This window comes from Diabrotica undecimpunctata, chromosome 1 (genome assembly GCF_040954645.1).
Source record: "Diabrotica undecimpunctata isolate CICGRU chromosome 1, icDiaUnde3, whole genome shotgun sequence".
Classification (NCBI taxonomy): domain Eukaryota; kingdom Metazoa; phylum Arthropoda; class Insecta; order Coleoptera; family Chrysomelidae; genus Diabrotica; species Diabrotica undecimpunctata.
The window spans coordinates 141,046,124-141,060,166 of NC_092803.1; the positions used below are offsets into that span (position 1 = coordinate 141,046,124).

Below are 14,043 nucleotides of genomic sequence, written 5' to 3' on the forward strand. Positions count from 1 at the left end.
ACTTCAATAAACAAATACACTACACTAAACTCTCTCTTAACGGACACCTCTCTTCACCGGAAACCTCTATACGGACGGTTTTTAAAATAAAATCAGTCGGCGATATATGAAACTGTATGCAAATTTTCGTTACTTTTTAATATCCGTAACGACTCGGTACTTTAACTATCAATAGCCGGTATGTTATACCCGTTACTTCCGGAACTTTTAAGAGTACATCCACTCAAAGCAAACAAATATTTAAAACTAACAAAGTGAAATATTATAAAGATTCTTTTTCTGGTTTCTGAACCATCGTTCTGCCAATTTATTTTCATTTATATTAAAAATAGTACATTTATTTTTATTACAGTTGTAGTACCTTCTTCTTCTTCTTCTTTTGGCATCATAACCCTGGATGGGTCTTTGCCTGTCTGGCTATGTCCTTCCATTCAGATCTCTCTTGTGCCCTTCTTCTCCATTGTCTTATGTTCATTGTTTTCAGGTCGTCTTCCACGTCATCCAACCATCTCGTTCTGGGCCTTCCTTTTTTTCGCCTTCCTATGGGCTTCCATTGCAACATTTTCTTTGTTGTTTTTTCATCGTTTTGTCTCTGCACATGTCCCAGCCATGACAGTCTTTGACTTTTCACAAATCTTACAATGTCATAAGTGTCATAACCTTCATTTAACTCATTAACCTCGTCGTTTCTCCTGATTCTCCATGTGCCATCTTCCTCTTGTACCGGGCCATATACTTTCCTCAGTATTTTTCTCTCGAATCTCCTGAGTTGGGCTTCATCTTTTTTCGTCATTACCCAAGTTTCACATCCATAGGTTAGTACGGGTCTAATCAGTGTTCTGTAGATAGTCATTTTGGTTCTTTTGTCTAATAATTTCGATGTCATCAATCTTTTATTAGCATAGAATGTACGATTCCCGCTGGAAATACGTGCATTAATTTCGCTACTTACGGAGTTATTCTGATTGATTTCTGTGCCGAGATATGTAAAGGCATCCACTCGTTCGATAGTATAGTTGTCTATTGTGATATTATTTTCATTGTCAGTTATTCTTTTGACTGTCATATACTTCGTTTTTGCTTCGTTTATTTTGAGACCTCTTTTTCTTGCTACAGGATCAATTTGTTTGAACACTTCCATTAGTCGTGGCTTATTCCTACTAATGATGGCTACATCGTCTGCATATGCAGTAATTTGTACTGATTTGGTGTTTATATGGCCGGTTATATTGGTTTTTCTGATGACTGCCTCAAGAACTAGGTTGAATAGCATGGTTGATAGGGCATCTCCCTGTCTTACTCCCATGTTGATGTTAAACAAGGGAGTCAGTTCTCCATCTACTCTGACTGCGCCTTTTGAACCTTGCTAAGTTGTAGTACCTAAAGTAATAAAATAGTGTAATATCAAAGAAACCCGGTACGCCTCTTTGGTGTATACATTTCACCGAAATCCAACCCAAATGTCTGATGAACACATTTGCGTAAAAATGAGCGTTTGCGTAAAAATTTTTGTTATTTTCGGATTATATTTCACAATAAATTTTGCGTCTATCTGAACATCTATTAACTGAAATAATGTTAGTTCATATGTCATACTAACAGTAGACCCTTTTTATTGGAATAATAATTAGACCAATTTACTTTCATACTTCTACTTGCACAGTAAAATATTTGTTGTCGCAATAATCCCAAACAGTCGTATATTCGTGGAATAACCTATATATACATCTTTTTCTAAAGGTGCCTATCTTCTAGTGATGTTGGCGATCACATTGACCTATCTTATTCTATTCACAGCAGCTCGAAAGAGATCACTTGAGGTTAGATCAGTCCATGTCCTAAAATTGGCCAGTCAGATATACGACTGCGTCCAGGCTACATATTGTCCACAATCTTGCCTTGTAGAATCAACTGTAGAAGTCAGTATTTATTATTACGTCAAATATGGCCACAGTAAGCCAATTTTCTGTTCTTTAATATGTGTTATATTTTAATATGTATTAATATTTTCTTTGTCTTTTCTTAGTCTCTGGAGAATAGTTATTTTAGTTGAGTGGTGTATATATGAGACCCTTATAATATGCCAGTAGCACTATATTTCAAATGACTCTAACTTTCTACTTCGTAGTTATGATCCAAATATCCTTAATATTGCAGCCCAGATAGCATTTTTTCCAATTTCTAAAGGTGTATGGTTTATTGTAATTTGGGCGTTTATGTTCGTGTTCTGTCGAACTCCCTCTTCGACTGTAAAGATCTCGGATTTTCGAATCGCATTGCTATTTTTTGTTGGAAATATAAGTTTGGAATTAATCTTATATTGTTACCATCGAGTCCTGATGTTTTTAGGTTTAGTTCCCCATGTGGTACTTTGTCAAATGCCTTCTCGAAATCAATGAAGCATTATTGTACATAGCAGTTGACATCCTCGACTCTTTGTATTACGTACTTGTATGTAGCATAATAAACGCCACTTAATTGGGTAACAATGGAAGTAGTTACTACGGTTGGGCTGGGGAGAAGTGTGCATAAGGGAATATGGAAAATGCTCTGATCATTGGCAACATGGCTACACAAATAAGAATACTACTTCCGGGCTTCAGTCTGGTAGAGGTGTCTTGGTCGGGGTTCGACAGAGCCAGACTACAAGAGATTTGCAAGTGAGGTAAATAAGGCAACACGTAAGAGAAGAAAATTTTGGGCACCTAGAGGCGAAACAGGGACCCTCTCAGCTTGCTGGGGGCCCCAATATATCAGCGGCCTCATCTTGTCGTCTAAAAGATGTAAAAATGTGTTATTGTTATATTATTTTATGCATGCATACGCAACGTTTTTTAAGCGGTGCCTGAAAATCTTCAAAAACTTCCCTCGATTTATCAAAAACGCGCACCGTTCTCGTAACCCTAGCACTTTTTTGTCATACAATAGCTGTAAGCTTAAATGACGGTTATAAACTATAATGCTTTGTACGTGACTATTGAAAGGTTTGAGAATTGTAATTTTTAGAATTGTAGAACAATATTTTAAGATCTAGAAATGCGTTTAGAATTTCGATAGGATATTTGGTAGTAGTTTCTTATATCCTTACATTGTTTGGTTGTTTACATTTTGTGTAATTTGTGTTGTTTTACGCTCACAGTTGAATCAATTTGATACGCACTTATTTATCAATTATTGACGACTTTTCTTGTGTAATCATTGGACAATCTCTTAACAGATAAACGGTAAGATAAGGGAATTATAACACACCCTTGTAATAACGCCCTCATTGTAATATATTTGCAGGAGACAGAATGAGTTCTAAGGAGGAATGTAAAAGTGGTTCAGAAAAGCGAAAGCTACGTGTTAAAAATTTGAACAAAAACAAAAATTACCAAAAATTTTTTAATTTTTTGTGACAACTGCTGAATTAAAACAGCAGTCTAATGAAGCTGGTGAAGCATCAATAGATATAGTTGGTCTTAGTCAAGAAACAATAATTACTATCCTTACTTAATCCTACTCAAAATAAAAAAAATGACAACCTAGAAGTAGAGTTGAACTTCGAGCAGATTAATTAGGCCCATTGTAATTCCAGATAACGTTTTATTTTTATTTGGATATATAGACTAATTTAAAATATGCTTTTTAATTCCCATTAAGTTTATCACTGTTCCGATAAGGAGTTGTATAATGACAATATTGAAGATTTTGCTATAAAATAAAAACAAATACTACAGCAAGGACCATCTAAACCTAAAAGGCCATTCCCAAAACACGCAAATAAACGTTCTTTTTCGGAAAATTTTTATTGTTTAAATCTCCTACTGGAACTGAATTACCGCGTTATTGGTTCTGCTACTCGCAAAAAACTGATGTTGCATATTCCCAGCCTTGCTGGCTTTTTTTCCATAGAACAGCACAGTCATCTAATTCCGCATGGATTAAAGGAGTGAACGATTGGCAGGGTCTTAAAAAATTAAGGTTCATGAAAAATTTTTAATTCACCTCAACGCCTCGGTTGCTTCTTATGACATGAACAAAAATAGCAAATCTTATTTATATAATAGAGTATTGTACGAAGAGTCAATTTAGAAGAAAAAAATCTTTTTGGAGAAACATTATAATTAGGATAGAAGATATAATTTTAAATTTAGCGCTTATGAATATACCATTTAGAGAACATTGGGAAATAGTAATGCAAATAGTGGCAATTTTCTAGGAATAGTTAATTTATTGTCTAAATACGACAATTTCTTAGGCGAATTAAGACAAAAACCGAAATATCAAAAAATATATTTAAGTCAAAAAATTTAAAATGAATTATTAACTTTATTAGGAAAAGTAATATTCAAAAGAGCTTATTTTTTTTCTATGTTATTGGATATAACACAGGACATTTCTAAAACAGACCAATTATCAATCATAGTTAGGTACGTTTCTATTGAAAGAGATCCAATTACTGATGTTCCTAGTAATATAAAAATTATTGAATCATTCTTAGGTTTTTGTGATATACATAGCCAAACTGGAGAAGATATTTCAAGTTTAATTTTATCCTTCTAAAAGGAACATACATAGTACCTATATCAGTTGTAAAGTGTCGCGGACAAGGTTATGACGGTGCAGCAACTATGAGTGGCAATGACTCCGGAGTGCAAAAGAAAATTAAAACCGTCCAACCCCAGACTTTCGTTCACCTTTACACATCCATTGTGCATCTCATAATTTAAATTTGGTGTTGCAGGACGCAAGCAATAATATATTAGAAGTCAGCGATAATTACGATACCATACAAAGTATTTATAATTTTTTCAGCAAAAGCTTTAAAAGATGGGATCATTTGCTAGCAATGCAAAAAAACGTCCAACCAAAATCGCTTACTCTAAAAACGTTATCGGTGATTTTGTGCTCATTCAGATTTCAAACTGTGGTTGGTGTAAACTAGAACTACATGACAATTTTAAAAACACTGTCTAAAATAATATTAAGTACTACAGATTCGTGAGGGTAGAATGACAGCTAATAATTTAAAAAGTAAAATGGATCAGTTTGAATTTGTCTTTTAAAGTACTTACTGACAGTACTTTTACATAACTGTAAAGAATTTTTATCAAATCTTGGGCAAAACTATACGTCATTTTCACAAGAATCCAAGTATTTTGCTACTAATTTTGGCTTGCACTGTACTTTTAAAATTAAATGGTTTGGTACAGTTAAGAAGCATTTTGATGAACTATTACAAGATCAACGCATCTCAAACTCTAAAGAAAGATATAGAGTAGACGTGTTTTTTATAAATCTCGATGCAATTATTCAACAAATTCAAGTAATAAAGTGAACGACGATTTGGAAGTCTTATATTCTTAGAAGCGGATATCTTTTCAAATCGGATCCAGAATTTTTTTCAGAAGCCAGGAAATTAGTCGCTGCATACCCGTCAGATTTAAGTAATTACTTTTTGAAGCAACTGCAATTTGTTAGAAAATCGTTAGGGACACAGTTGGCGAGCTCTACATATGATGCAGCCAAAATTATTCTTATACCTAGATTTTCATTGCACTAGTACTAGCATACCAGAATTGTGTCATGAGTACATCTTGTTTGTAACTTTACCCTTCATGACCGCTAGTTCAGAGAGATATTTTTCTTAACATAAATTCTAGCAAATTGATGCTAAATTAAACCTAAATTCTAGCTAAACAAATATTGATGAAGTTGCCTGTCAGATAGATAGATATTAATAAAATTGTATATATATTCGCTGATAGTAATGCACGAAGAAAGTTGTTCATCTCATAGCATAATACTATGTAATAATGTAATCATTTATTAATTTTTGTCCTATTCTATTCTATACCAATAAAGATAAAATATGTAAGCTGTTATAAACAGTGCATGAATACAGTAGCATATATAAGTTATTGTTACACAACTCGCATTTAGTATTTTTTTAAAGGGGGCCCCATTTCTAATTCTGGAGGGGAGCGACATAGTTTTTAATGCCGCTGTGGGCACCACCCTATTTTTGAAGGAATAGAGAACCCTATTAAATAGGAGAATGGAAAGAAAATAAGATAAGAACGATAACGGGAAAGACAATGCCAAATACGGTAAAACAACTAATTAACTACCTATGTTTTGAAATAAAAGAATAAATATTTGCTCTAACAGAGTTGTATTGATAACAAAAAAAAAAAAAATAAGATTGAACAAAGTTAATTATAAATTATATGTTGTATGTCCACAAGAAGTAATATACGTAAATAGATTATATAACAAAATTTATGACATAAATGAAGATATTGAAAAGCAATATTTGAAAATTAATTAAGTGAATGGTTACTTTAAAAAATTTTCTGATAATTTTTCGACTGTTCTAACAACTATTCAAATTTCGTCATTTTGTGTCATGTGGAACAATTTCACCCAATCATGTCAACATTAGACTGATAATTGCATTCAGTGCAATTTTCAATCCCTATGACAACACGATCGAGTTTGGCACGTTTCGGCAATGAGAATATTCAAAGTATAAATTTTAATAATTGTACTTTCACTAACTGTACTTTTAATAAATAAATGCTTCGTTATGTTGAGTTATGATTTTTTTTTTTTTTTCGAAAAATTATCCGCCGAATATCCCTCGGACATTGATGAATGCCTCATAATTTCATGACAAATTTCTCAAGCTCGTTGCTTGGTAACAGCACTCAGCCTTCGGCTTCGTGCTGTTACCAAGGAACGAGCTTTCGATTGTCATGAAATTATCTCATCTGTTATCAATGTCCTAGGGATATTACTACTGAAAATGAATTACTAATAAGTTATTGAAATTAATAAATTTAAAAATTGTTGCACTTGATTACATGTAATAAAATTTAGTAATCACTATATATTCTTTTAAAACAATAAACGCTAATGGTATTTAAATACAAGTAAAGTTTGTTTAGCAGTAAATGGTTAACTTCAATTAGTACCGACTACAAACATCCTGGGTTAACTGACAATAGTATAAAAGGACCGGTTTCAGGTAAACTTTAAATATGTTTCCTGGTAAAATTTGTCATTCTTCATTTCTTAATGTTGATTTAATTGCGTACAATCCAAACTCATTATAATTTCATTAATACAGATATGGCTTATATTGACGAAACTGTACTGAAAAGAGGGTGTTTCGAATTCAATGGTAGTGCTCGACGGGTTTGCTAATCACCTGTTAAGTGGCTTTCAGGTATTTATACAATAAGTTTATGGAACTGAACACCAACCAGTATTTAAATACGAGTTCTTGGTAAAATTTGTTTGTCTTTATGTATCACGGGAAGTGTTAAGTAGTATTACTCATTTTATTCATTACGTTTTCTATCATTATGTGGCGTCCGTGGGATAATAATAATGGGGCTTCTTCTAGTGTTCCGGTAAAGAAGAAACATTTATCTGTAGATGCAAAACAAATTGTAAAAACTATATACAGTACCTTACTTTTTGAAGAATGGTTCAAAAATAATCTTATGCCAAATATTCCTCAGAATAGCGTGATAGTAATGGACAATGCAAGCTAGCACAGTGGCCAACTAAGTAAGGCTCCAAACTCGAATAATACTAAATTGGAAATTCAAAATTACATGGAGACGAATGATATGTATTTTGAAGAATGTTACACCAAACAAGAGCTTTTAGAAGTTTTAAAGGCATTTTCTATAAAAAAAAGTATATGTTTGTGATACATTGGCAGAGGAAATGGAACATACAGTGCTGCGGCTTCCACCCTATTATTGTATGTTTAATCCCATAGAACATATGTGGCACGAATTGAAGTCTAAGGTTAAGTCACAAAATATTTCTCCAACGTTAAGTAGTACTGTTGTAGAGTTAATAAGAAAATGTGTCAATGATATTCTTCCAAGTAGTTGGAGAAATTTAGTCTGACACGTAATAAGTAGAGAAAATTCATATGTTCATGTAGATCATAATATAATTGAACCGATCATAATTAATTTAAATGAGGATAGCGATAGCGAAACAGAACTATGTGTGAAGTGATACTGTCATCAAATCTACAAATCTTACGATTAAAAAAAAACCACAAATTATTATTAATATTTGTCTTTCTATAATCTTGGCAAATAAAATAGATTTAATTTATTTTAAAACTCATTTGAAAACATTAATTTCGGGTATATAAAGCAAAACAATATATTTTACATCCGTTTTTTGTTTTTTTCGTCTTAATTATTGTAAAATTTGTGGATCCTTTGCTTTATTATAGGAGTACCGTCGAGTCAGTGTTAATTGTCAAAAGACCAACTCTGTCTACCTCGTTTGCTTATCGCTCCGGACCGGTCTTACCAATGGGCCAAGTCTGATAAATTTAATAATATTTACGACTGCACTAATTAAAGTGCACATATAAACTATTCAGAAATATTTTGACCGTACTTATAATTTGAATTGTCCTTGGTCATAAAGAAAAATAAGATATTGCAAAGTGATCAATCACTCTGGTTGTAAAAGGTTAAGCCTTACTTACAGTTTCACTATGCCACCCTTCACCATTTCACATCAGCACGAGTTAGAGAGGTGTGCACGTGTAGAGATGCTGCCATGGTAATGTGGAGGATTGGCCAATAACCAAATGGAGGTTGTGTTAACCTTAACACACTGCATGGCATAGTCCAAAGATAATATAGCGGCAAAATTTAACTAATCACCGAAAGAATGTAGGATGCAAGATGCAATGGCAAACAGAAGTGACGTCCAAGTCTATAATTAATAATAAAGAACCGGCATTAGTGGGACAGTTACGCGAAATGATTTGAATAAACGACTTATCGCCAAGTTGATCTGCTTCACTCGAAGGCTGGTACATAAGTAAAGTAACACTTTGCGATATTCATATGAGAGCTTAAATTTTCTCTAAAGAGGTGATTTTTTTTTCTAGCCCTAATTATACTTTAGGAGAGAGGACCGATTCGGGTAAAAAGAACTTTTTCTTAGGAATTTGGTATCTGGGCTAGAGAACGCGGCATGTGATTGGGCTTAGGGAATGTCTTCCTAAATGACCAAAAGCTCAAAAGGTCATTAAAAGCGAAGGTTTGGTAAGTCAACAAAATACACAAGCTACTGAGTTATTTCTAAGGAGAAAAAGCTCGTGTGAACACAATGACTTCTCCTCTATATCTCCATTAATTCGTTTAATGGCCATAGTTACTTCTTCGTTTGTTATTTCTGGGCCGTAGGGATTGTCTATTTATTCATTTATTCGCTAATAGTCTATTTGATCTGATATAGAACGCAAACCATTGCAATATTCATTATAAATTATACGACTTTTAATCGATTATTAATGTACTATTTTAACTTATTATAAGTTAGTTTATATAAATTAACATTTCGAATAAATTTTTATTTATTCGAACAGTCAATCGTTAGAACTGGTATTTTTGAAAATTTTATCTTTTAGATGCGGTTTTACCGATGTGGAGATAGAAATGTTTTTCGTGAGATTTAACATAGATCCGTTTACAAATATGGACCTGAATGATTCTGAACAGTTTCTCCAAGAACTAAATGTAGTTTTAAGTAAGTATATGATAGGAAAATAGGGAACTGAGGTGACATTTCTATTATACAAAAGTCTTCTAACTGTTTTGCTTGACAATGTTGTAATTTTAATAAAATGTACCTTTGTAATTTTCCTCTCTTTCCCTTTCTATCGCGTTTGTTGCAAAACTATACAAATTGATGATTTTTCTCTTTGATATATTCAACATGTTTCTTAAGAAACTTTCTTTTCAAATATTACCAGGAAAATTCTTGGGAGCTCAAGTTATATTGGGCAAGTAGAAAATTACAGTAACAAAAAGTGCAAGCACAATATGCACAGTTGTATTTTCTGTAGCATTTGCTAGTATGCACAATTGCATAGAATATTCTGGTTCATTATTTCCCACCATGTTAAATATTTTATTCCTATTTATAGAAATATGTCTACTCAAAGTATTTACAATGGTTTTGCTCGAACCTTCTTTCTCATCCATATTATTTCGATAGCTTTAGTTATATGTCCTCGTGTTGCTCTTGGTTTTCTTTTGTTTATTTTGTTTAATGTCAATTATAATATCCGAATGTTATAATATCCGGATCCTGGTATATTTTGTATAGTTCAGAGTTGTATCGTCTTCGCCATATTCCGTTTTCTTTTGTACCCTTATATATGTGTCGCAAGATTTTTCTTTCGAAGGTGGCTAACAACGTTTCCTTTCTTTTAGTAAGTGTCCAGGTTTCTGAGCCATATGTGAGTACCGGTCTTATTAGGGTTTTATATATTTGGCATTTTGTCTTTCTTGCGACGTTATCTGATCTTAGGTGTCTAATTAAGCCATGGTAACATTTATTTGTAATAAATATTCGCCTCTTCACTTCCTCCGTAACGTTATTATCAGACGTGACTAGGGATCCCAAGTATATAAAGTTTTTTACCTCCTCTATGTTGTATTCTCCTATTGTTATATTTTGTGGCTGCCTTATTTCTGCGTTTTTTCTTACCTGCATATATTTTGTTTTGGTCTGATTGATTTTAAGACCACTATTTTGTGCAGCTCGTTCTATTTGGTTGTATGCCTCTATCATTTCTCTTCTTGATCTTGCGATTATGTCAACATCATCTGCAAATGCTAGTATTTGCACGCTTTTATTAATGATTGTTCCTCGTGTATTGACTGTTGTGTCCCTCAGTATTTTCTCGAGCACGATGTTGAACAAGATGCATGATAGAGCGTCTCCCTGGCGTAGTCCCTTTTTCACATCTATTGTTTCCGTTAATTCATTTTGTATCCGGATTCTACTTTCTACTTTTAGAGATTCTTTTATCAGTTCTATTAGTTGTGTTGGTATATTAAATTCTTTCATTGCTTTTATTAAGAATTCTCGGTTTATATTGTCATATGCGCTTTCAAAGTCTATGAAGAGATGATGGGTGTCGATGTTATATTCACTTGTTTTTTCGAGGATCTGTCGCAGAACAAATATCTGGTCTATTGTTGACTTCTGTCTACAGAAGCCACTTTGGTATTTGCCAACTATTTTTTCAGCGTGTGGTCTAAGTCTTTCATAAATGACATTGGACATTATTTTTTATGCTGCATTCAGTAGCGTGATTCCACGGTAGTTTCCACATTCTAACTGATTTCCTTTTTTATGTAGTGGTACAATAATACCGCTATTCCACTCCGTTGGTAGCTATTTATTCGACCATATCTTTGTTATCAATTCATGTATTGTTTTTTTGTAGTGCGTCTCCTCCTTCCTTTAGTAACTCCGATGCTATTTGATCCGATCCCGGTGCTTTATTGTTCTTTAATTTTTCTACTGCTGCTCTAATCTCGGCTATTGTTGGTGAAGTCTTTTCTCTGTTGTCTGCTTGGTCTAATGGTATGTCAGGGGTCGTCTCTCTCCGATCTCCTTCAAACTTTTCCATAAAATGTTCTGTCCATCTACTTAGTATCTCTTGCTGTTCTGTCAATATATTACCTTCCTTATCTCTACACATCGTTGTTCTCGGTTTGAAGTCTTTTCTGCTTTTGTTTAGTCTCTGATAAAATTTTTTTGTCTCTGTTGATTTACTTAGTTCTTGTAGTTCTTGAAGTTCTTTGTTCATATATTCTCTCTTTTTTCTTCGGTGAGTTTTCTTTTCTTCTTTGCGTAGTCGTTTATATTCTTCCTCTGCTTGTCGGGTTCTGTGCCCCTGTTGCATCAGTAAATATGTTCTGTTTTTTTTTGTCTGTGATGATCTGACATTCTTCGTCAAACCAGTCATTCGTTCTTGTTTTTCTTTCTCTACCTTTTATGCCTAGTACTTCTTTAGCTGCCTCTTTTATGATGTCTCTGCATTCTTCCCACTCTTTATTTAGGTTTTCATGTGTTATTCTGTTTTCTAGTTTGTTGTTTATCTTTTCTTTATACTCTTTATTTTTGTTTGTTTCTTTGAGTCTTTCTACCTTGTATCGTTCATGTTTAGAGCCTCTTTCCTTTTTGATGTTTGAAATTCTAGCCCTTACCCTACTTTCGACCAGGTAGTGATCAGAATCCGCATTTGCCCCTCTTCTAGTGCGGACGTTTATTATATTCGATTGGTGTCTCGAGTCTACAATAACATGATCCCGTTTTTCATTCTACCTTCTGTTTAAGTTTAAGTATCCAACCCATCTCCATTTTAACGTAATTATTCGATTCCTTATATTTGTCATATTACGAATCTACATGTTTATTTACTTGTTTGTAACTAGTCCAAAAAAATTATTGGCAAATATATCTGAAAATAATTACCACTACAATAAGGCATAGTTATTTTGTGTTGTTTGTTTTTTTTTGTTATCTTAGTAAATGGTTAGTTTAAATAAATAAAGATGTTTGTTCGATTTTTATTTATAAATAAAACTCTACTTAAGTACACATTAATATTAAAAAAACGTTCTTTTAAAAAAAGTGATCAAAACAGTTCACAGATTAATTTTTTATATCCTTAAAAAAATACTTAAATAGAAATATTTTTAGGTTGTGAAAGTAATAATGGTGTACGTTTGGAGGACTTTATAAGGTAATAGTTTTTAACGATATGTTTCTTCCTTCTGAAAATGTTATATCCATTTTCTATACAAACCTACCATATATCATGACAAAATTAATAATTTATCATTAATCGTCATTTAATCAAACGAAACGGTGTGATCATTTACTTTCGATGTTTATAATTTAAAAATGGTTAGTAATTCGACCGTGATTGTAAAGAAACCACGATGAAATAATATTACTTAATACAAATTTTATAAAAATACAGCCGATATTCTTTTAACCTACACCTGAATCAGAAATATTCTTGGGATTCCAAAGCATATTTTTTTAATTAACTACTTGTTAAGATGAAACAATTAATGGAGAAATTAGAGAGAAAAGGCAGTTTTCAGAAAAATATAAGTTTCAAAATAGACATACTCTTTTACTAGGGCATTGTGTCAGCACACCATTGTAAATATTTTTGAAATAGTTTTCAGAATACAAAATTAAAGTAAATTTTCAAAACGATTTTGGAAGGAAAATCTGCATATAGACACCTGTGACTCACTCAGGTAGTGTTGGGTTCCTAATATTTAATAATTCCCTGTACAGCCTGGAAATTTGCATCTTGTCATAGTGCTCTCATCCTAATAGGGAAAATGATCAAACCCATGTTTGCGGATGTCTTCTTTAAGTATTTCTTTAATTGGCCTTTTTTCGTATATACTCGTACATCTGCTGAAGGCTACTACTCGGCAGTCTTCCTACTGTTCTTGTAGTTGGTTTTCTTGCTTTACACAGAGCATTGGCTATTGCCAGTTTGGTATCCAAAAGGAGTCAATCAAATTTCTTCGCTGTTCTGGCTTATAACCAACAGTTTACGGCTATCATATCAATGAAATAAAAAAAATCGTAAATAATATTTCTCCGACCTGATTTTTATACGATAAAATCCTAATATTGTTCTGAAGCTATTTTCTTGTGGCATTTTAAATTAATTACTATTTAACTGGGAATAAGCCACAATTAAAGGTTAAAATACGTTTATTGACGTTTCAATTTCCACTTCGGAAATCGTTCTCAAAATACAAACATTAGTAAATTACACAAAATTTGTTTAATTTACTAATGTTTGTATTTTGAGAACGATTTCCGAAGTGGAAATTGAAACGTCAATAAACGTATTTTAACCTTTAATTGTGGCTTATTCCCAGTTAAATAGTAATTAAGATAAAATCCTAACATGGAATCAAGGAGATCTACACCTCCCATGTAGTTGTTGTAGGTAAGGACACTCTTAGGACAAGCTATCATTTTATGTGTACTTTCTTGTTTGAAAAATATTCTTTTTTCTCCCTTTGGTTTACTTCCAGCATATATTGACATTGTAGTAACTATTTCAATATCAAACCAGGACACGATATTGACATCCACATTGTCTATATTAGTTACTTTCTTTACCATATGACCTCTGCCGCGATTCTTTATTTCTTTCTTAGCTGGCAT

At 32.8% G+C, this 14,043-nt stretch overlaps 1 protein-coding gene across 1 annotated transcript in view; it reads left to right on the forward strand.

Moving 5' to 3' along the window:
• The window catches only part of LOC140432311 (polycystin-2-like protein 1), an 80,237-nt gene that overhangs the window by 58,650 nt on the left and 7,544 nt on the right, over window positions 1-14,043 (forward strand). The window contains exons 12-13 of the mRNA XM_072520146.1: window positions 9,446-9,564; window positions 12,538-12,580. Coding sequence (XP_072376247.1) covers window positions 9,446-9,564; window positions 12,538-12,580 — 162 coding nt within the window. The remainder of the gene's footprint in view (window positions 1-9,445; window positions 9,565-12,537; window positions 12,581-14,043) is intronic.